General features: G+C 42.4%; 1 protein-coding gene across 4 annotated transcripts in view; it reads right to left on the bottom strand.

Moving 5' to 3' along the window:
• Positions 1–20,350, bottom strand: part of TTC39A (tetratricopeptide repeat domain 39A) — a 43,822-nt gene extending 23,472 nt beyond the window's left edge. For 2 of the 4 annotated variants that reach the window (XM_040072570.2, XM_040072572.2), the window contains exons 1-5: positions 12,096–12,382; positions 9,893–9,997; positions 2,994–3,125; positions 2,279–2,355; positions 1,709–1,776 (exon numbers count right to left, since the gene is read on the bottom strand). In XM_040072570.2, coding sequence (XP_039928504.1) covers positions 1,709–1,776; positions 2,279–2,355; positions 2,994–3,125; positions 9,893–9,997; positions 12,096–12,163 — 450 coding nt within the window. In that variant the 5' untranslated portion in view covers positions 12,164–12,382. Of the gene's footprint in view, positions 1–1,708; positions 1,777–2,278; positions 2,356–2,993; positions 3,126–9,892; positions 9,998–11,958; positions 12,007–12,095; positions 12,383–20,292 lie in introns of those variants that run through there. The other 2 variants (XM_040072571.2, XM_058421701.1) reach the window with 2 other exon arrangements.
• Positions 20,351–21,551: the final 1,201 nt, after the last annotated feature.

Below are 21,551 nucleotides of genomic sequence, written 5' to 3'. Positions count from 1 at the left end.
TTAGTTAGAGGGTCTTTAGTTTCGTAATTTTTGGAGGCACTTTCTTGCCTCACTTATATAATGTCATTCTGGTTTGTTTTGTCTGCTGTTACTTTAAGACAGAGTGTCTATGTGCATTTTAACAGAAGATACCATCAGAAAAATCATAAGGGGGCATTGTGGAGAAAATAGCATAGATTACATTAATTAATTAGATGTTCTAACTAAGTACAGCATAGTGGGGGGTGCAGCCCACTCTACCATGTGTAAAGGTTCAGTTATATTTTCCTTTGAAAACAAGTAGGGTTAGGGTCAAGTCCTTCAAAAATGCTGAAACTACATTTTATGTGTTTTCAGCTGGATTTGGTCATTTTTACTAAAGCATCAAAACTAACCCACTTCAGTAGCTGTTGGAACCAAGTGCCTCTGTTTAATTTTTCAAACTACTTTGTGTGGTCATGAAAAATTAAACACAGAAGAGAACAGGAAGCAAAGAGACCTTTGCAAAAGAGGACAAGAAATTGTTTTCATACTCTTAAATCTCATGTTTCTATAACCGTTTTCATAAACAGATATCTGTGAAAATAGCGCTTAAAACCAAGAGACACTGCTTTAAAATGCTCCCTTCCTACAGACATAAAAGAGAAGCTTTCAAAAGTCTTCCTTCCATAGTTTCAGATCTCACCCAAACTGCCGCCAGTGCTAGAGGCTACTCATCCCAAAGGAAAATGGAAACAGGTAGCTACACCTTGGTTATTTCAAAGTCCATGATCAGCACTCTAGAAGCAACTAGAAGCTCCTCTGATTGTAGGTGTTGCTATGAAGCAATAGTTTCTAGCAGAGGGACTTAGCAGATGGCTGAAAAAGGTTACATGGTTCATAAACTGTGGTAAGCAACATAAATCAGAGCCCACCTGGCAACTCCCAAACACTATAAAACCACCACCTGCATTCCATTTCCTATCAGCACCCTTGAGCCAAGAAGCAGCAGCCTTTTTCTGACTGTGGCTTTTATACCTCCTCAGCCTTGGTAGCTGAAGAGGCCCACTTTCATACAGCAAGTACAGCCAAATCAAGAAGAAAAATCAGTTATTTCAACTGTGAGTAACGATTTAAATTGCATGCTGGAGCCCTAATAAGTACTGCTAATGTTGCTCCATCAAACAAACCAAGCTTCATTAGGACAGACAGATAAAATCCAAAGAAGAGGGAGAGCTCCCCTTTGTTAAAGACAGACAGCACTGTTAAGGAGAAAGCATGTGTGGAGCCTAATAGCTGGGCAGACCATAATTGCTGTTCAAGAACAAACCAGTGAGAAAGCAGCCTTAGGAAAGCAAACACCAGCCAGATTCAAACAAAAGTCTTGCTTGTATTCCAGCACAGTTTCAATGACCAGCCCAGCTTTTTTCTTTCTTTTTTTTTTTTTTAAATCTGATATCCCAACACATCATTTGAAAATTGGTGCTTGCTGCAGTTGCATTTCACACGCCCAGAAGGGAAGGGGGAAGAGTGTCATAGGGCACTCAGCCCTATGTGTGCTAAGTATTTTTTTAATAATCATGAGGGAAAATTAACCATTCTAATATCTCATCAGATAGTCCAGATAAAATCCAGACTTAATCCAGATGAAAGACCCATTTGATCAAACTATAGTCTTCTACCAATCCATTTAGGACAAGAAATACCTGTATGGTAATTTTCCCCCCAAGAGCCATGCAGGAATCCATACCTGGAGGAATGTGAGTGCTGCTCTCTGAAGTAAACATTCAGCATAACAAATTTCTGCATGGATTTCCTCTAACGTCGCACAGAGAGAAGAAAACAAACCAATCAATCAAAAAGTAATCAAAAAACACTCAGCCCATTACTGTAGGAATAAGATCACAGAGCTCAAACTGAGAAAAATATTTTCCAAATTTGCTGTAGTGTTTCAGTTCTAGACTACTGATGTAACTCCAAACAGAAATGACATGCAGTTAGAGAAATTCTGCAGGAATTTTTCTGGCGCTTTCCATAAATTCCTGGATCTAAAGCCTCTACAGGCATTTCAATACTTCTTTCTAGATGTTTCTTTACCCAGCAATTTTTGGGAGTGCTGAGTCAGAAAGCAACAAGACCAGTGATTTTTGGATTGGTTGCACAGCAATGGCCAAAACACTGACATTTGGTCCAGCAAATGCCAGATCAGCGATTTTGTCAGTGAATTCACAATTTTCAAGCACATATTGAGACAGCAATTCTACAGGATTCAGACTGCATAAGTAAAAAAGGAAAACATTACACACGTGAAAGATGTTACCTTCAGTGAAGTGTTCAAGGCTTTGCCTATGCACAAGGTTGTTGATAGAATCAGCTACAGTAGATTTCTTCCTAAATCTGCAAAAAATCAGTTTTGGTCATTCTGAAGAAGGAGCATCAACAACAGAGAGCTGTATCTTTCAGCTGGCCACCCACACAGTCAGTAACGTGCCTCCAGTGCTCACCAGCCCCCTGTCGTCTCACCACACACACAAACTTCAGCACAGTCCACAGAGAACTTAGCCAATGTGGTCCTCCTGGGATCTGCCTCTTACCCTTCGTGCACAGAAATCTGTCTTTATGAAGGAGAGGGATAAGGGGGTGTTTTGATTTATTTTGTGTGTGTGTGGGCGACTGTGGGTGCAAAAGTGGGAGTGTAGTTGACTCAGGCAGACAACTGCAGCACATTCACCACCCATGGGAACGTTCAGCAGTGTTTGAACATTGTAAACCAAATTCCAGATGCTGCAGAACCAGGACTACAGGTAGGACAAATTCTACCTGACAAGAAAGATCAGATATTGTGAAGTTTTCAAGACAAGACTGTGCTGTGACCCTCCTCTGAGCAGGAGGCTGGACTAGATGACCTCCTGATTCCCCTTCCAACCTGAGTTTTCCTGTGATTTCTATAAGATTACATTTCCTTTTGTATACAGTAGTCTTCCAAAACTTCCCCAAGGAGGAACTATTTCCTGACTGAATCGTTCCAGTCTTACCTTTGACAGGTGGCTTGAGCTTCCTTCATTGTGTTCCCTGCATTCAGTATGTCCTGAGGATCAAATGTCATCATAGCTTGCATCTCCAGTATGGTGGCGTAAGTCAGGGCATGATACATGCTGTCTTTAGTTCTGCAAGAAAACACAAGGTGCAAAGCACAGCTGATTTGATTGTATTATTGCTTTTAAAATACAAATACAAATCCAATTCTAGAAATGCATCAGCCTCAAGGGAACAAGGTCTAAATGAACTAGAAAATTGAACACAAAGGACGCGCAAAATAATCAAGAAACAGTAATAGATAGAGATTTGTATAAGAAATCATGTCTACAGCTCTACATACTCTGCTAAAATGTATCAATCCTGAGCTGAGGATAGATATTTAACAAAGTACAGGAACTAGCCACATGGCTTACCATTCAGAAACAACAGAATCGTGGTGGGGTTTATTTTGTTTTTTAAAATTATCTAATGAATGCTACAACATATGACACAAATCCAGCTGCTGGTCTTCTAATTTGGGACAGTTACTCAGTACAGGCTCAAGGAGATAAGTAACACAATACTATAACCATGGCCAAAATAGAATCTCCTTGAAACAGCTCTTCCCACCAGAAGCATTAGAGTCTGTATCAAAAAATGCAGCTGTTTTCTCCTCTCCCCTTCTGCCAACCCTCCACCCCAATCCGTTCAACTTAAATATTATTCTATAGGGTTTCAGACAGTGCCACTTTGGCAGAAAGTAAAAAAAACTTTGGTATTAGTGCAAGGAAAACTCTTAATTCCTATGTGCAGCTGTTGCTGGCACCTTTTCTCTGACAGGAAAGGAGTTTATATATCGTACACATTTAGAGCATTCACCTGTGTCTGGTGTAATTCTCTGCAAGTGAATCAAAATAACTTCAGGCATAGAGGTCTAATAAGGATGACTTGAGAAATACGTTGAAGGGCAAGCTCAGATAAATTCCTGATACAGAAACTCTCTGTAGACCTTTCTAATCCACCCCTGACAAATAGCACGACTTAAGACAAATATTGTCAAGGAGCAACAATTGCCGTTTCAATTGTTTACACTCCAGAACAGATCAGATAGCTCTGTATGGCAGGGAATATTCAAAAATACTTGCAGTCAAACAAGGATATCCTTTCAAGATCTCCACCCTCGGCACACCTGTTCTCAATGTGTTTACTTCAGGGGCTTCTTCATTTTCTTTTTCTTTCACGGAGAAAGTGGTGTGCCAACAACGTGCTCTTGACAAAGACAGGGCTGCACTGAGAGGAGTGCTGCTGCCAGCAGGATGAGAGAGGGGCTCCTTCCCCTCTGCACAGCACTGGGGAGGCCCCGCCTGGAGAGCTGTGCCCAGCTCTGGGCTCCTCCGTGCATGGACACGCTCAGGGTGAGGATGATTAAGGGACTGGAACATCTCTCCTATGAGGAAAGGCCAAGAGAGCTGGGACTGTTGTGGCTGGAGAAGAGAAAGCTCAGGGGGTTCCCATAATATATAGAAATACCTGAGGGGAAGAAGCAGAGGACACCCAGGGACAGGATCACAGGCAATGGGCACAACATGAAGCACAGGAGGCCCTGGCTGAACATCTGGAAACACCTTTTTTTTTTTACCATCAGGGTGACCATGCAGCAGCACATATCATCCAGAGAAGTTGTTGAGTCCGTATCCTTGGAGACATTCAAAATGGCCCTGCTTGAGTACATGACTTTCTGAGGTGCCTTCCAATCTCATCTCCTCTTATTCCATAGGGGGTTTTTTAAGGAGTAAAGCCAGATCTAAAGATACCACAATCCATGTAATTTCTCAGCCCAAAAATACAATTGCCTCCCTAAATTTTGGTATCTGGACTGAATTGAAAGAAAAATTAATGGATCATTTCAGATCACCCTACATTACTCAATGATCTAATAATTCGCTGTGGTGACTTGGGCCTGGTGCTTCCCAGCCCTCACACTGATGACAAAGGGCTTCTTTTTCCAACACACAGGGCACAGAGCAGGATGGCTGCACTGAAGGAATTTGCAGTGCATATTTTTAAACTTCACTGCAGTCTGTGCTCTGTGGCTGTCCTTAATTCCTACTTGCCCTCACCATCTAAACCAATCTAGCAGAAAAGCTGTTTTGGGAAATATCCCGGTGCCATAAATGCTATAACCCCCGGACTATGTTACCATCCATCTCATTTGCAAGCTAAGAAGAACAGACAGAGAAGAGAGAAATTAGTTTAAAATCCAGTGGAGTTAGGACAGCTCTTCCTTGGCCTTGTAGATCATGATTCATTCAGTAGACTGATAATGTAAAGTAAAAAAAAATGAACACACTAAAATGCCAGCCTGATGAAGTGTTTCTGTTCATTAGATTATTCATCAGCCTCCCTGGGTGCAGAAAAACACACTTCATATGGTATTTATTAAACTAAAACCCTTCCAGAGGCTCAAATGCAAAGCACAGGGAAGTGACTGAAACAGTACCCTTTCAAAATTATAAAAATTTGCATTCTAAAGCAAAGCAGATAAATATTGAATTCACTGCACTAAAAGGAAAATTGGTACTTTTCACATACATGTGGTGAAGAGGGATTTCCCTCTCCAGTAATTCGTTTCTGAAACAAAACCATCCCTTCCCTAATCAATGGTTTCATCTATTTTATGTCTAATATTTAAAGGAGATAATAATTAATGTCTATCATTAGCCAACTGGTATTTAGCAACATTAAAATTTGTTCTTTTTATTTCAGGGGTGGGGATCCTGGCAGAAATGCAATTTATCTATGCTATTCTATTAGCCATTCAATTAAAGTTGCCAGCTACATCCTGGCGTATTCCCAGGAGTTTTAAGGCCTGGGTTTCATATGGATGGCTACAGAATGAAACTTGCTATCTTTTTACTTTACTTCTTTTGATTCTTCAGCAGCAATTTCCTCAGGACATTGTTGAAGTTAACAAGCCTGTATGACATGAATGCAACTAATATTGTGATTAATGACTTATCCCAGTAGTTGGTATCACATGACTGAATAAGAGGATTATAAGTAATATCTTTAGGCACTTATGGAGTTCTGCCACATGCCTCTTCTCCAACTATGGTGCAATCATTATCATCTTGCAGCACTGCCCTTTCTTGGAGCTGTTGGAGAACTTTTATTCCTGCTCTAAAACAACTGCTTCAGTAAAGACAGTCACGGCTTCCCAGCTGAAGTATGAAAATCAAAAAGCCCGGCTTGGTTTGACCTCAGAATTAATCCAGGGCTCGTAACTTTCTGTGAAAAATAGCGCTACATATCTTTTCTGTAGATCCTTTAAAGTAATCCAGCAGACAAGACACGCATTCCTAAGTTACAGAAACCTCAGGTTCATATCCATATGTCGATTTAGGATCAAGATGCTTCCAACACTTAAATCCAACAGCATGGTGTTAGAGAGACCCTCCACAGACCAGTGAACAGTGTGTTCATCCAGGAGGACTCAAGAGTGAGAGACCAATGCCCAAATCAAACCTGCATCATGATGTGGTCACAGAGGGCCTGAAGGCTTTCCTCATCTTTGATCCCAGGTTCTACCCGATGTCCAAACAACCCACTAGATACGTAGCAGAGGCTTTCACAGAAATGCTCAAATTTGTTGAACTGACATGTTCTGATAGAAACCTTTTTCCTGCAAGACTCCCCAGCAGCAATAAGTTAACAACCAGCAATGACCCCTGCAGTCAGCCTCCAGCACAGCTCCCTCGCTACCACAAGCCACCAGGCTGGCCCAGGACAAAAAGCTGTGCTTCAACAAGAGAATCCCTAAGCCTTTTTAATCAAAGCTACTTTCCAAAATTCAGAATCTGCTAAGTTCTTCCAGCAAAGAGGCGAAACCAGCAATTTAGTTAGGTTTTGGTGGCAATTAATTTATTTACAAAGACTATAAAAGTTGCATTCTTCCAGATCTCAGGTATAAAAAGACAAACCCCCTGGAAATAACGACCTTGCTCTTGTTCATGACATTCCTTACAATAAATAGCTAATCCAAGCTTTGAGCAACATATTTATATTTATATATTTATCCGAGCACCATCTAGAGTTTCACTCTGCCTGGGTGTGCTTCCCCCTATTCTTTCACCACTCTCCATTTGATAATCACACCTGATCTTTGGGACATCAGCTCCCAGGGAAAGCTTTCAGGGCACAGTCATTCTAGAATTAATATTCCACCAAACAACACCAAGTGCTTTTTCGAGTCTATTTTCAGAATAAAGTCAACTGCCTGGAACGAATCATCGTCTTATTATTCCTTTAGTATTGCAAGCAGAAACACATGTGGTGCACCTCATCCAATGGTCCAGATAATTCTGTCATGAATTTATCTTATTTACTATTCTCCCAATGGATCTGATATCAGCAAGCTATCAGGTGATTGTGCCATGTTTTCCTTCAGGATAATTATTAAAATATTAAGCATTTGTCTTTGGAAGGGAAGGGGACATCTCACCAGAATCAACCCTTAATTTATTATCGTCTGTTTGCAATTACATGAGGGCTAAAATCCAGTCAGCATTTAATTGATTCACTGCATGTCTCAGGGCTGAAAAGGAAGATGATTTTTTTTTTCCCTCTGCTCCAGTGATTGGACAGTTTCAGTGTCAGGCATGTTAACATTTAACACATTAAACATTGAAAATCACTGCTATGCTTGGTGACTGAACTTCAGGAATTTCTTACGAGGTCTTAGATGCAGTGTGAGTACTCCATTAAAAAAAAAAAAATTAATTAAACTTACTGCAGAAAGCACAAGATAATCAGAACCCACTACTGTACAATGATTGTTAATAATAATGAAAATTTACTCTAAAAGCTAAAAGGTAGTTCAGGAAACAAGAAACACCAGATGCATTTTTTTCTCTGAAATGAGCTCTCTTCTTTATAATGAATTTGCTTTTCTTTATGATGGATTTGCTTTTCTAACAGGAAAAAAAGAGCTTTACCTCAACACAAGTCTAGACACCATCCTCAGATATTTATTTTTAAGCTGCTAGCAAAGATCTTCTGATTGTAAGCCTCACACATTGTGCCAAAGCTGCTGTCAGTTTCACATGGTACAAATTAGTTGAAAATATACTTATTGTGGAAGCCAAAAGTGAGTAATTTAGTGAATCTGCATTAATGTAATACAGAGCAGAGTATCTCCTACACCAGAAGCATTAAAGCCACAAAAATCTAAGATATGAAATTCTTCACAAGCATGCAAAAACTGAAAAGTACTTCTCTAAACAGTGATGGTATGTTTATGGACTGTGAAAACTAATTTCAAATCTCAGCACACCAAAAGGGAACAGTGAGGAACTGATGGCTCTGAAAGAAATAACTCAGTACTACCACATGTGCCCACTCTACAACTCTTCTCATTCCTAAAGAGATGGAGTGTGTCCAGAATGGATTTCATCTGTGGGGAAATTCAGCATCCTGTTTCTTCACTGCACTCACAAAGATCATAAGTCTCTATTTCCCTCACTGCCAAAGGCAACAGGAATAAGGGCCTCCTCATAACAACAGGCTAACATGAAAAATTAGTTTCAAAATGGTTTTGCAATGTGGAATAGAGTCAGGTACAAAAACAGAGTATCAGCTCATGAAACATGTTCTGCAGAGCCCAACAAAAGCTGAATGAAAACCATATGCAACAGAAGAAAAATGAATTTACAGAAAAGAACAACCCACAGCCTCACTAGCTTTTGCAGTGTTTTGGAAACCTGCTGCAATAAAATATCCCGTTATTTTATGCTAAGCACTGAGTGAGCCTTCCCAGATGTGCACAGGGGCTTTACTGTCAAGATTTAATGAAAACACAGTTATTCTTCTTACCATTTTTATTATATCTTCTGATGATATATAAACACTAAACAACTTTGCTGTGAATAATTCCAGCATTATTAATACAGCTGATGAGACAATTTATCATTAATGTCTTTCCCAGAGTGTACTTACATGGCTAAGCTACAGATTCTGGCATCAAATACGTGGCTGATACCTCAGCAAAGGAGATATGTAGCATTAATTGTAGTTATCCCTGATGCATATCAAATACACACCATGAATTTTACTTGTTTCCTATTCCAGTGTCCTAAAAGAAGGCATGATGTAATTTGCTGGTGGCCCAAAAATGCATGGAGCAAATTGGGTGGGTGGGGAAGAAATTTAAATTACCCACAGACTTCAACAAGCCAAGAACATAGGTAACGTCAGGACAGCGTATGACAGATCACAGGCATCGTAAAGACAAAACAATTTTTAGGAACTATTTCATGATCTCACTGCTTGCATCTGGGCTGCTCATTACAAGTTGGGCTGCAACATAATTAGGAAATGGGGTGCATGACCACAACCCTGAATTGCAAAATAAGCTGTGAGAAAGTTCCTGCAAGTGCTTACAACAACAAAGAAAAAATTCATACCTAATGTTTCTCAAACCTTCAATTCATGGTCAGTTGCTCATTTAGACACAAAACTATAATTATTCAGATTCTCAGTGTGCAGAAAAATATAGGAAAGGAGACAAAAAAAAAAGTGACAGAAGATGGTTTTTACTTTTCCAGGAGGAGGAATCTCACATACTGCCCTACAGCTGGGGAGTTATTTCTTTGGGCATCGATGCTATAATTTTAGAAGACAGATAAGTGCTTCACACTTGTGAGAGCAAATAACAAGATTTTTTCACTCACACAAGTGTAAAGCACTTATCCACCTTCCCCAAAACTTAACACATTAACTTACCACTCCCTTCTGAACCAAAAGCATACAGACTTATCAACTACTAAGAGATTGCCAGCTGTCTGGTCAAAATCTCCTGAGAGATGGTAAAGCAAAAAAAAAAAAATCAGAGAAAAAGCAGGAAGTCGTATCAACTTACTTTGCTTGTAGAGAAGCCAAAGCATCTGAGAACTTGTTGTTAAGAAATAAATCCAGAGCTGCCATACATTCACGCAGTGCCACGTTGAGGTCTGACGTAGATGACCTGCCAGAAGAGATAATAAACTCAGCACGTCTGTTCTCCTCCTACCAGTGCATTACTGCTGCATTTGAACCGCCACTCCTCAGTTCCAGATTTATTCACTAGCATAACCTGCTGTTCTAGCTCTAGTGATGGCAAAAAGTGAAAGTGACTCCTATCATATTTGTGGATTTGGATTTGGGGGGTTTTTAAACTATGCTTTCACCAAGTAACATGTAAAAAACAACTAAAGGCTTCCATTTTCTGGAAAAACAAAAAAGACGAACTTGATGTACTTTAAATAAGAACCTGGAATTTGCTATGTGGAGCACAGCAGTTTGATGAGCTCAGGTACCAGGAACACAGAAGCACTGGGTGAGGATGCACACCCCATTGTAAGGCTGCCAGACTCCAGCTGGCGACACCATGATCATGTTATCACTTTAGGGATGAGACATGGTCAATCTGCACCAGAATATAACACCAACTGCTGCTGGAACATCTGCCTTCACCCAGCTCATGTTCAGAGTGGTGCCTGAGCAACAAACCACTACAAACTCACAGGTGGCTTAAAATTTTCCATTGTGCATGTTTGTGGGAACATCACTGTCCCAAAGAAGCGCTACTGCACTCAGAAAAAAATACTGCAGTATCTCAAAGTCAGGAGACTCTCAGTGCCTTACTCTGGCTGTACTTTCCTCCTTTACAACATTCAGATGTCAGCTTGACCTGTCACAAGGCTTCTCAGCTGGTCTTTGGGTTACTGGCAGCAGGATAATACAGACCAGCTGAATTAGTTTGGCCCAAGTTCATCACCACCAGAGCTGGTGGGGAAAAAAAAAAAAAAAAAAAATCACAAAAGAAACAATAAAGCCTGTACTAATGAAGTTAAGGTCACCTAGACAGTGTCAGGACAGTTGAAACATCTGCATCTAATGATCAAAGAGCTAGACTGCACTAATATATTGTACACAAGCATGTACAAAACATCCTCCAACAAAATACAAACAAATCCTCACCATGTTCCTGATTCTGAGCAGCTCTAACTAATGTGATCTATCTTGTGACTTAGAAATTGTGTCAGTTCCTTAAAAAGTGGCATAACAGAATGCTGAAAGGGAAACCAGAAAGCAAAGTCTTGATAATATCTTAAGAAAAAGGCAGGGGAGCATAGCACAAGCAGATAGCATCAGTAATAACCACCCACTGCAGCTGTGGTTTGGTTTTAGGGATAATTACTGCAAAGAAATAAAGAGTATAATTATATATACAAAAGGCAGGACTTTAAATTTGAGAGAAACATTACGTGATACTGTTTCCTAGTGGCTTTGTCATCACAACTTCAGATCCACTGCAAATCCTTTTGCACCCAAGACACTCTGCAAGTGCTTTGCAAGCATTGATTAACTAAGCTTTGGCATCCGTCTCATACAAAATGCGATATCATGTCTGAGCTATTCTAAGCCCTGCTTAATAATTAAAACTTGGTCAATTATTGCTTATTGCATTAAAACTCCTACCTTCCTGTCTTTAAATCTGTGTCCCCGAACCAAGTAACATATTTAACATGAATAAAGCACATCTTCACCAGACTTTAAAATATTTAGACTTCTAGCATTTTCCCTGCATTTTTTGTTTGTTCATTTCTTGTCATGCAGGAGAATTATCCCATGCAAAACAAATAAACCTTTTCAAAACAGTCCTTTGAAACAGAAAGATGACAAAGAATAAAGCCACTGCTGAAGCTCAAAGCAGAAAGAAGATACAATAATTACTTGGCACCTTTTCTGGAATAACAATTAACGACACAGTGCTACCCACAGCAGCAGCAGGAACACAAGCTGCATGCTTCCCTCATACTCCAAGGAAACCCGCCACAGGATGTAGCTCCCAAGTCAAGGGTTTAAGACCTGGGCAAAATACACACCTCACATAAATGCTACAAACCATCACTTGTCACTGTTAAACAATAGGGCACAAAATACCTTAAACTCGAGGGTGCTCAGCATTTTTGCAAACTGATTAGTCATGCTTCAGTGGGCTGCAGATTCCCGCCTGCTTCCAACAGCAGGAGCAGGACTGCCTCTAAGCCAAATGCAAAATGCTGTGTGCCGCTACTCACCTCTCTGCTGAGTCTCCTGCGTGTTCTGACATAGTCATTGTAAGCCCACTCAGCTTAGGCTCGAACATCAGCAGCACCCGGCGCTCCCGAGCCAGCCGCGAGTGACAGCGCCGGTGGGAGCGCAGGGCAGCGCCTGCCTGCGGCACCACGCTGCGATTGGACACGGCCACGGGAGCAGGAGCACCGCTAATTCACCGGGCACACCCTACAAACCAGCCCTTGGGGAGCCAGGTTCGTGTGCCGCTGGACCCAAACACAGCTGGATACCTCTGATGTAGGAGGGGCTGGCAGCTGCCAGCCCATCTCTGATCTACAGACCTGTCTGGAATGAGCGGCAGCATCAGCCACCTCTTCTCCTGTCCAGACGAGGCAGAAGCCAAATACCCTTGTAATTACAGACCTGAAACAAGAATTGGCGCATGTGGCAGTGGCCCACATCAGAAACCTGCGAACCAGAACGGAGAGCCAAACGAGAGCAGCTGACAGGCGGCACTCAGGCAGTAATTGCTGCAAATGTGAGAAGCACAGGCGAGAGACACAAGCAAGTGCTTCTTCCCAGCAAGGATTCTCCACAAAACAGGCTCCAATCCAGCAGCCAAACTGCTGCTTTTTGTTAGTTCCTGTACCTTTGGGAGGAACTGAGACTTTACATGCTTTTTGTAACAATTTCTCGCTAATGCCATGGAAAATGAGGCGAGCTGGCACTAAAAATTTAATCAGTTGGAGTGAGCTCATCTGGCTGATTTTGCCCAAAATGAAAGAGTGTATTCCCCTGAACTGCTTTGCTGGCACATCAGCTGTACCAGCCCTGTACACAACTAAGAGCAGCATTACCAGTCCTTCCACTCGTTATGAGAGCTGGACTGTGGAAGCTGATCAGCCACAATCCACTTACATAAATTAGTTTCTTCAAGAGCATCTAATGTCAGAAATTATTTGTTTGCTAGATTACACAAACCAGTACCAATAATGAAGACATACAGCGCTGAAGGAAGACCCAAAAATGATAAACCAGCAAAGGACAATTCCCGGAAGATACTGTGAATCCATTAACATACCTGATTAAATCTCTTGCTGGTTTTATGGCATCCTGTACAGGAAAAGCCTGTACTGCATTTGGTACAAAAATTACAGTAATAGATCCACAGGCTGCCCCAATAATGACTCCATTACATGTTCTAACAACATTGTGTACCTGGGCCACAGCAGGAGATAAAAGACATTACTGGTTTTTTCCCCTAGTTGGGAATAACTACTGATTACAACTTAAAATTAACTGGCTGCTTCCAAGGCAGGATCGTGGGCTACTCTAAAAAGGTTTTTCACCGTTCTCACTAGCTGTTTGTACAATTTCTAATTAATACTGTATTCTCAAAATAGCCCTCAAAGCCCTGTATGGTGAAGGCTCTGGCTGTCTCTGCCAAGTTCTTCAAGAGCTGATTTAGCAGGTTTTTATTTGAATACCACTTCTCCAGCAACACATATATGCTCAGACCACCTTCAGTGCACAACCTCTCCTTCCTCACATATATGTGTTTTCCTTTAACTGAAGAAAACTAATGTAAAACACTCAGATCTGAAATATTTCCACATTTAGGCCATTTCCTCGCTGATTTTACAAGGCTCTTTCCTTTTTTGTGCTTTTGGGCAGCAGTTTTTGCAAGGACAGTCATATGGTTCTCCTTGTGGTTTTGTTATTTATGAAATCATTGTTCTCTACCCCAGGGACCATGAGTAGGGTTGCTTCACAAATCACAACCACAGTATACCCTGGGAGTTGCAGTAAGTACTGCTCTTCTTACTCCACTGCATCCCCATTGTCTCTAGTTGGAAACACGATTCCTTGGAATATCCCAGGCAATGACCCTTTTACTTAAGCACCAGATCCTTTCTGTCAACAGCACTATCAAACAAAATGAATAAGCAGGAATAAGCAGAAATTAGCAGAACTAAAATCTGGAATATTAATGAAGAGTAAAGCATATTAAAGAAAACATATGTTTTTCATGGTCAAAAGGAAAGAGATTTTTGAGCATGGGAGTTACCATATTTATGCATAATTTTATTTCACTGTGTGCACGATGTTGACTGGTTTCTTACTATGAGTTTGCAGTGCATAAGCTTTGTGATTTGTCACTGGGTTTTACAGATTTCTTCCATTAAAAAAAAAATCTTGAACCTTATACTGTGCAAAATGCTAAAATACTCAAACCCAGTAATTATCAGAGCTCCACAAAAAAAGGTAAGTCTGAGGTTTGTGCCTTTGTAGTAATGCTTTTAATATTAATTCAAGAGCTCCTTCAGTACCGTGAAACACTAAAAGCAAGTTAAATCAGTCATATCCTAAAATATGGATGCATTTCTCTGCCAAATCTACCTTATCTGCATAAGTCAGCTGAGGTTTTATGCATGGGTAACTTCATTTGGAGAAGAATAAAGCACAAAGACTCAAACACCATTTAGACTTCACCAGTGCTAACACTTTAACAATTCACAGGTGTGAGGAGCCTCCCAAAGCACGTTCCAAAGGTCCCAGTTTCAGTGTTAAGGAAACTTCCCTGTGTGACCATCCAGGAGCCACTGGCAGCCACACTCCTATCACCTGAGCTGGGACCCCTTCACAGCTGCACATCCCACACTCACAGGGAGACAGGCTCCGCCTCGGGTTTCCCATAACAGAGTCTCAGATGTCCCAGTCCTTAAAATTCTTTCATCGTGGTGCAACAACAAAATAACAGCTCGAGCTGGTGCCTCCGAGGAGGGACTCCAAACAAAGGAACCCCTGGGCTTTTATCCCCTCACAGTCTAAACAGGAGAAAGTCTGGGGGTCTGCAGTCCCTGCTGTGTCCCCAAGTGTCCCTCCCTGTGCCTTTCATTGTGCAAAGTATCAGCAGTTCACATCCCACGTACTGTCACTCACACCAGGATGTCCTTCCCACCGCCTATTTTCAAAAAGACACAGAAAGATGGAAATTCTTGCCCTGACACCATTTTCTGTTCTCCTAATGCTGGATAGTCACAGGGACATTAGGAGATATCAGGGTACACCTGGGGTTACTTCCTTTAGCCTTTTCCAGTTCTCCAGCTCATTCCTAAATCCACTGCTACTTTTCTAAATAGTTGACTTCTTTCAGCAACACTATCTTACAAATTGTGAGCCTGAAAATCTCTCTACATTCAAAAAAAAAAAAAAAGGCCCATCACTTGGGTAGAATTCTTTTCTTTTGCAAGCATTTCCAAACCCACGTGAGATCAGAAATAATCGGATGAAAAGAACAAATAAGCAGTTCTCACAATAATTTGTTACTATTCAGTTTTCAGACAATACATAAATGTCTTCATAATTCAAAAGCAAATAAGTTAATGCAAGAAAATTAATTCTCCCATATCTCTTCCTGTTCTAAGTGCCAAGATGTTAATACCTCAGCATTTATCTTCCTGTGTTCTTGAACACTTTTCTGGCCTGTGTCTAGGGCTTGTCAGTGCTGCAGAAATGCCATTACTTCAACAACAAAGGAACTGGAAAAGTTTCAATATCCTTGCTCCCCAAATATTCTGCACAACATATAGAGACCCAACAGTGATACAATTCTGGAATTCAGGATATCATAGGATTTCAAGTTGTACAAGGAGTATGACACCATTTATTTTTGAGGTTAATTCAGCCCTCAAATCACTGAGTTATTAATGCCTCAGCAATGTCAAAGGTCTTTTAAAAAAGCTTTTCTGTTCCAGCAAAGGCTCACAAATCAAAGAGATGTGGCAAAGCAGTTCAGTGAGCAGCACAAAGACCATGGAATTGGCAGACTCGTGCTCTGCCCTTGGTCCCACCATGTTTAACTTGGACCAAGCAGGATCTAGTTTGCATTAGGCTCACAGTTCTCATCCTGTATTTGAATGGGCAAACAATGTAATAAATTCATTAAGATAGGTTTGCTCAGACAAATAAAATGTACTGGTGTCATTTCTACCGTTCCCTTTCCTTGTAGTGCTGCCATGACTGCTTGGAGGGTGAAATGCACTCACTGTGGCTGAGCACACCCAGTCAGCAGAACTGCCTGCATGAGGCAGAATGAAAATATATATAAAGACACACAATCCAGTCTGGCATATTACAAAAATAAGCCCAAACATCCTGTAACAGCACTGATCTATTGGAATGTAGAGAAAGAAAAAGTAGCCTCAGACAGGATCAACGCTGAAATAAAATATATTCAGCATTGCAGAAATTAACAGGATTGCTGCAATTAAGAGTAAGTTTTCATCATAAATCAGACCACAGTAACATTTAGCAAGCTTTGATAGCTCTTCTTTTTTAATTCAGATGATCCACAATCTTTGTCACTTTGAAGGTCACATGTGATTGATAATCATTCCTTTTGGGGGTTTTAAGTGTCTTTAGACAGCCCTATAATACCCACTTGCTCTTTTTTCCAAGTCCTCTGACTTTTCAGTTTTACTGCCTCCAGTCCACCTACACTTCTGACATAGTTACTCTCAATTTTTAAAGGTCTAATTCTCATCTCACTAAAACTAGTAAGAAAAAAAATAATCAGCAAGAGCTGCACTAGACCCCTATCATGCAATGGTATTGAGCATATTTAAATACCCAGCAAACAAACAAATAAAGGATGAAGCAAAATGCAAACTCACTCTGCCATGTTCATGGTAAGAAGCCAGACAAAATCTGTGAGGTTTGTTTTCCTAAGGACTGTAAGGTCAGGGTAGAGATCTGTATTACCTCTGAAATCAGACTGGGTGAGAATCTAGGGAGGGATGTCAAGGAATTCCCCTTTTTGGCTGGATTCTGCACATCCCATAAAGGCTGAGTGGTAGGTGGCAAGAGAGTTACCTGGGCACGTTTCTCCAGCCGTTTGTCAAGTCTGGTTTGCACCTGTTTATGCTGACTTGCACTTCACTTCTTTGGGACTTCAGTGTGGGGATCAGCATAGAAGGGATGAAACACACATTCTGGCCCAAAAAGCATTTTCCTGCAGTACTTCATGTGAGTTGAAACATTTCTTTGTTTGCTTTTATTTCATTTGGTTGCGTTTGGCTTTTTTTGTTTGTTTTTTCTTTTTTTTTTTCATTTAATCTAAGCAAAGCACTTTCAAAATAAATTACTCTGTAACATGTTTTGTTGCAACTTAAAAAAAAAAAAAAAGCCATGCTTTTGTTATCATTCCACTGCTGAACAGTATCTTAGGCTCCATAAAAACAATATATAGGAATGACACAAAATACTTGAACAAATAGGGGATTGTTGCTTTGCCTTTAGTCATTGCTTTACATGACATTCCAAATTGTTTCCCTGAGAGCTTGCAACAACCTGACTTTATTCTTCAGAAGTCATCTGCAAAGCATACTTCACAGTACCTTGACCAATAACAATGACACTTTCTCTCCAATTATATAAAAATTCAAGCATGGTACGTCAATACACCTTTACAGCTCTCTTGAACCTGCCCACTGAATCAGTACTCAGGGACAGAAAAAGAAGTGCCAGCAGAAAGTTGGCTTGGCACTCAGCATTGGCCAAAGCCATTTTGAAGAGTTATTCTTTGGCGCAGTGGCTTCAAGAAGAAAGTGATTATTATTCTCTCAATTTCAGAGCACAAAAACAACTAAGCAAACCACCTGAGGGGCAAAAAACAAATGAAAGCCAAAACAAGTGAGGCTGATGTTGAGCTCGGATTCAGTTAGACTGGGATCTTTCTGTCAGTTTTTCCCTTTCAGACAGGAAACAAGGATTGGTAAAAAGTCAAAGCTTTAATGCAGATGCAGTGAGAAGATGTCATCAGTTCAGGATGGCAATTTTAGTTAGAAAAAATGTAAAATGACATCCAAGTTCAGCACTGCATTCTGTTTGATATACATCTGAGGTTCCAGCCATTGACTCAAGTACATCTGAATGACCACCCTAAGGTTGAGACTTCTGACAACTGCTTTTTCATAACAGATGACTGAAGGTTTTATTATCAAGTTGAAAACAACAGTTGAAAATTTCTAAAATGGGAGGTCATTTTTCATCACCCTTACACAAAAATCTGTTTACCTTTCAGTTCCAATCATTCCACTAGATCATTTTTCCTCCAACTATTATCTGATAATCTCAATCTATTCCCAGAACATACATGATACTTAAAGAAAGCATAAATTCAGATCTGTGGAAACTGTCTGGGAGCTTCATCAGAGTTTCAAAGGAGTGACTTAAGTAAAATGTGAATCACAATAAGGAAATAGTAATCTTTTCCCACAAACTAGCCAAAATCCTGTTGTATGCTTTTCAACGCTTTGTAGCACAGTACTGGAAAGATCTGAATCCCTTTAGATCCCAGTGCAGCGTCACCTTGGAACGGGGGAGCTGGTTCCAGCAGATGGAGCTCCAGAAAGGCGATGAGGAGCCAGCACCAAGCGCTCCAGCAGCTTCAGTAACACGGACTTTTGGGCAAACCTGCCCAACCTGCCAAAATTCACCCAGCTCCTTCCTGCTCCTAAAAATTTTCACACAAGTTGTTCCCCACACTCAGCACTTCCTGAAGCACAATGCAACCTCAGTCCCTCAGCCTGCTGCAATTGTCAGCGCAAAACACAGCACCTGGAAGTCATTTAATGATATCATTTAACACCATTATTACAAAAACTCAGCCCATCTCTCCAGCCTGGAGTTAAGAAATATTTTTTCAATTGCTGGGCTGTCCATTAAAGAATTATCAAGACATAGCATGGCAACAAAATCATATAAAGCTCTTAAAAATCACAGAATCACAGAATGGTCAGGCCTGGAAAGGACCTTGAACATTATCTCGTTCCAAACCTGTGCCATGGGCAGACACACCTTCCACTACACAGAGTTTCTCAGAGCTCCATCCGACCTGGCCTTGAGTACTTCCAGGTAGGGGTTATATATATATAATAACAGGTCATTGTTGATCATTAGCAAGTCTAGCACTTTGGATTTTTAAATCCCACAGGACTTCATTGCTTTAAATGCCACCAAACCACCTCCTTTGGTCTCTGTAGTAACTCTAACACTAACATCAATGCCACCAAAAAAGAGCACTATTGTACAGTCTATATAATCCAAAGTTCAGAAATCTTTTTTTCTATCATGGTTTCTTCAGCAGAAATAAAGTCGCAGGTAAATGTTCGCTGTTTTCAACTTTAAGATAAAGGGAAAGTGTGCAGCCAGAGAGAGAGCACACCACTGCTCCAAATACTTAATGAAGAACCATTACCAGAGCCATTACCACTCTTTTAAGCAAGAGTTTGTTCACCTCTCCCAACAACTGCACTCTTAAAAGCTTCTACTCCTGCACAGATTATAAAGCAGATTGTTATAAATGTCCTGTATCAAATACAGAATCTATAAGCCGACCTTTAACGCAGCCACGTCTAAAAATTTAACACGCCGTCATCACGAGGGAAGAATGTTATTTGCAGACTGATTCAGCTCTTGAAGAAACAACTCTCTCACACGCATACAATGGAAGTTTATGTATTTTAGGGGCAGTGGGAGCGTACACCTGGAATGGAGAAAGTTATCCACCCGCAGCTCGTTCTCGAGGGTGAGCAAGGTATTGAGTTACAGAGCAATGAACGTCAGCGTTTCGCTGTCAAGGTGTGTTGCAAGCTGCACAAACAGGAGCCCAAGCAAAAAGACCCGGTCTTCCACGCTCTCCCACAGACACGACACGCTCTTCAGCAACCCTTTGAAGCCCAAAGGCGATTTGCATATAACTACAGAAGGGCTGCTGCGCAGGTATGTAATTAGCTCCAGCTAATACTCTTGTCTAAGAAAAAAGAAAACCCCCTCAAAAGTGCAGGAACCAGTTTGCGCCCGCGCAGGGGCTGCCCTGGGGTGGCTCAGCCGGCACAGGCGGGCACAGCCCCTGCCCACAGCCGGCTCAGGCCGGGGGCCAGAGCGGTGCTCGGGGGGGCCCGGTCCCGGCCTGGGTGGTCCCGGCCCGGGCGGTCCCTGCCCACGGGCCCCAGCGCCGAGCGCCCGTCGGGGCCCGGACCGCCCTCAGCGGCTGCGGCGCCCGGCTCGCCCGGACCCCACCGCCCTCACACCGTCCCGCGGTCGGACCCGCCACGGGCGCTCCCGGCCCCTCCTCCCGCCCGGGACGGAGCATCCCCAGAGCCCGGCGGAGGCGGCGCTGCCCCCCGCGACCCCCGGCCCGCCCCAGCCCCGTACCGGGCGCCGGCGCTGCCGGCCGGCCGGGCGTCCATGGACGAGTCGCGACGGGCAGCGGCTGAGGGGAGGGCGGGAGGGCGGCGGGCAGGGCTGGCGCTGCTGCTGCTGCTCCCCGGCGGCCGCCGCAGCCAGCTCGCATGGTGTGCGCGGAGCGGCGGCGGCAGCAGCCTCGGCGCATGTTCGGGCAGGGCCGGGCCGGGCCGGGCCGGGCGGAGGGGCCGCCCCCGCAGGTGAGCGGCTGCGGCAGCGCCCGCCCTCCGCCGGCGGTGGGGATGGGAATGGGATGGGGTGGGGTGGAACGGGATGGGACGGGTGGAATGGGATGATGCCCCCGGGGTTGCGGTCCCACCGCAGCGCTCGGGCGGGACCCGGGCGTGTCGCTCCGCACCGGCGCCGAAGGCTCCGGGAACGGCCCGAGAGGAGCGCGGGCAACGCTTCTGTGTGCTGGAATTGGAGGCATTAATTCCTCCCGAGAAAAACAACCTGAGGAAAACATAATTCGTATTTCGCCGAGTTTTCAATTAGCTGCACCTGCCAAGGCAGGGTTTGCCAGGGTGCCACCGTCTACCCTTAGCACAGAAGTCAGCGAGTTGTACGCCACAGGAGTAACCCCCCAGAGGGCTCACATCCCAGAGGAGCCAGGTTATGACCAAATCACATAAATAAACAATTAGATCTAAATAATTAAATTCTTTAATTTGTTCATTAACATAAAACTCATAAACAAAATAAATATTTAAAAATTTAACTCGCTTCTTCCATTAAAGAAAAGCAAACCCATTGATACTGTGAATAAAATATGCAATACTGAAAAAACAATTGCATTACTTTGGCCATTATCTATATTATAATCGTATCGATCAGGCAGGTTCAGAGTTATGGGGATAACAGTTCAGAAGAGATTAACAAAAGAAAGGAACCTGTGGAAGGAAATGAACAAGGCAAAGGAAGGCAAAGGTATACACAGCCAAGGGAGTGGCAGGACAAACAGAAGGACTGGGTTGACATAAAGAAACAATGGGCACATTAATGGGAACTGTGGGTGTATAAGGTTAAAAAAAGAAAGAATTTATTAGCTGCACACCGACAATGTGGCTCGTGATGTGAGGAACAAGGGGTGGGTGGCAGGACGGGTTCACACTCCAGTGCTCGGGGTGCAGCTGCTCTGGGAGAAGAGCCAGACATCCAACGATTGAAGGATGATTCCCTCTCCTGACACCAGCCAAGAAGCCTTGATTGTCTCCACTAAATCAAACATT

This window comes from Hirundo rustica, chromosome 9, assembly GCF_015227805.2.
Source record: "Hirundo rustica isolate bHirRus1 chromosome 9, bHirRus1.pri.v3, whole genome shotgun sequence".
In the NCBI taxonomy this organism is placed as follows: domain Eukaryota; kingdom Metazoa; phylum Chordata; class Aves; order Passeriformes; family Hirundinidae; genus Hirundo; species Hirundo rustica.
This window is presented reverse-complemented; position numbering and strand designations above follow the sequence as displayed.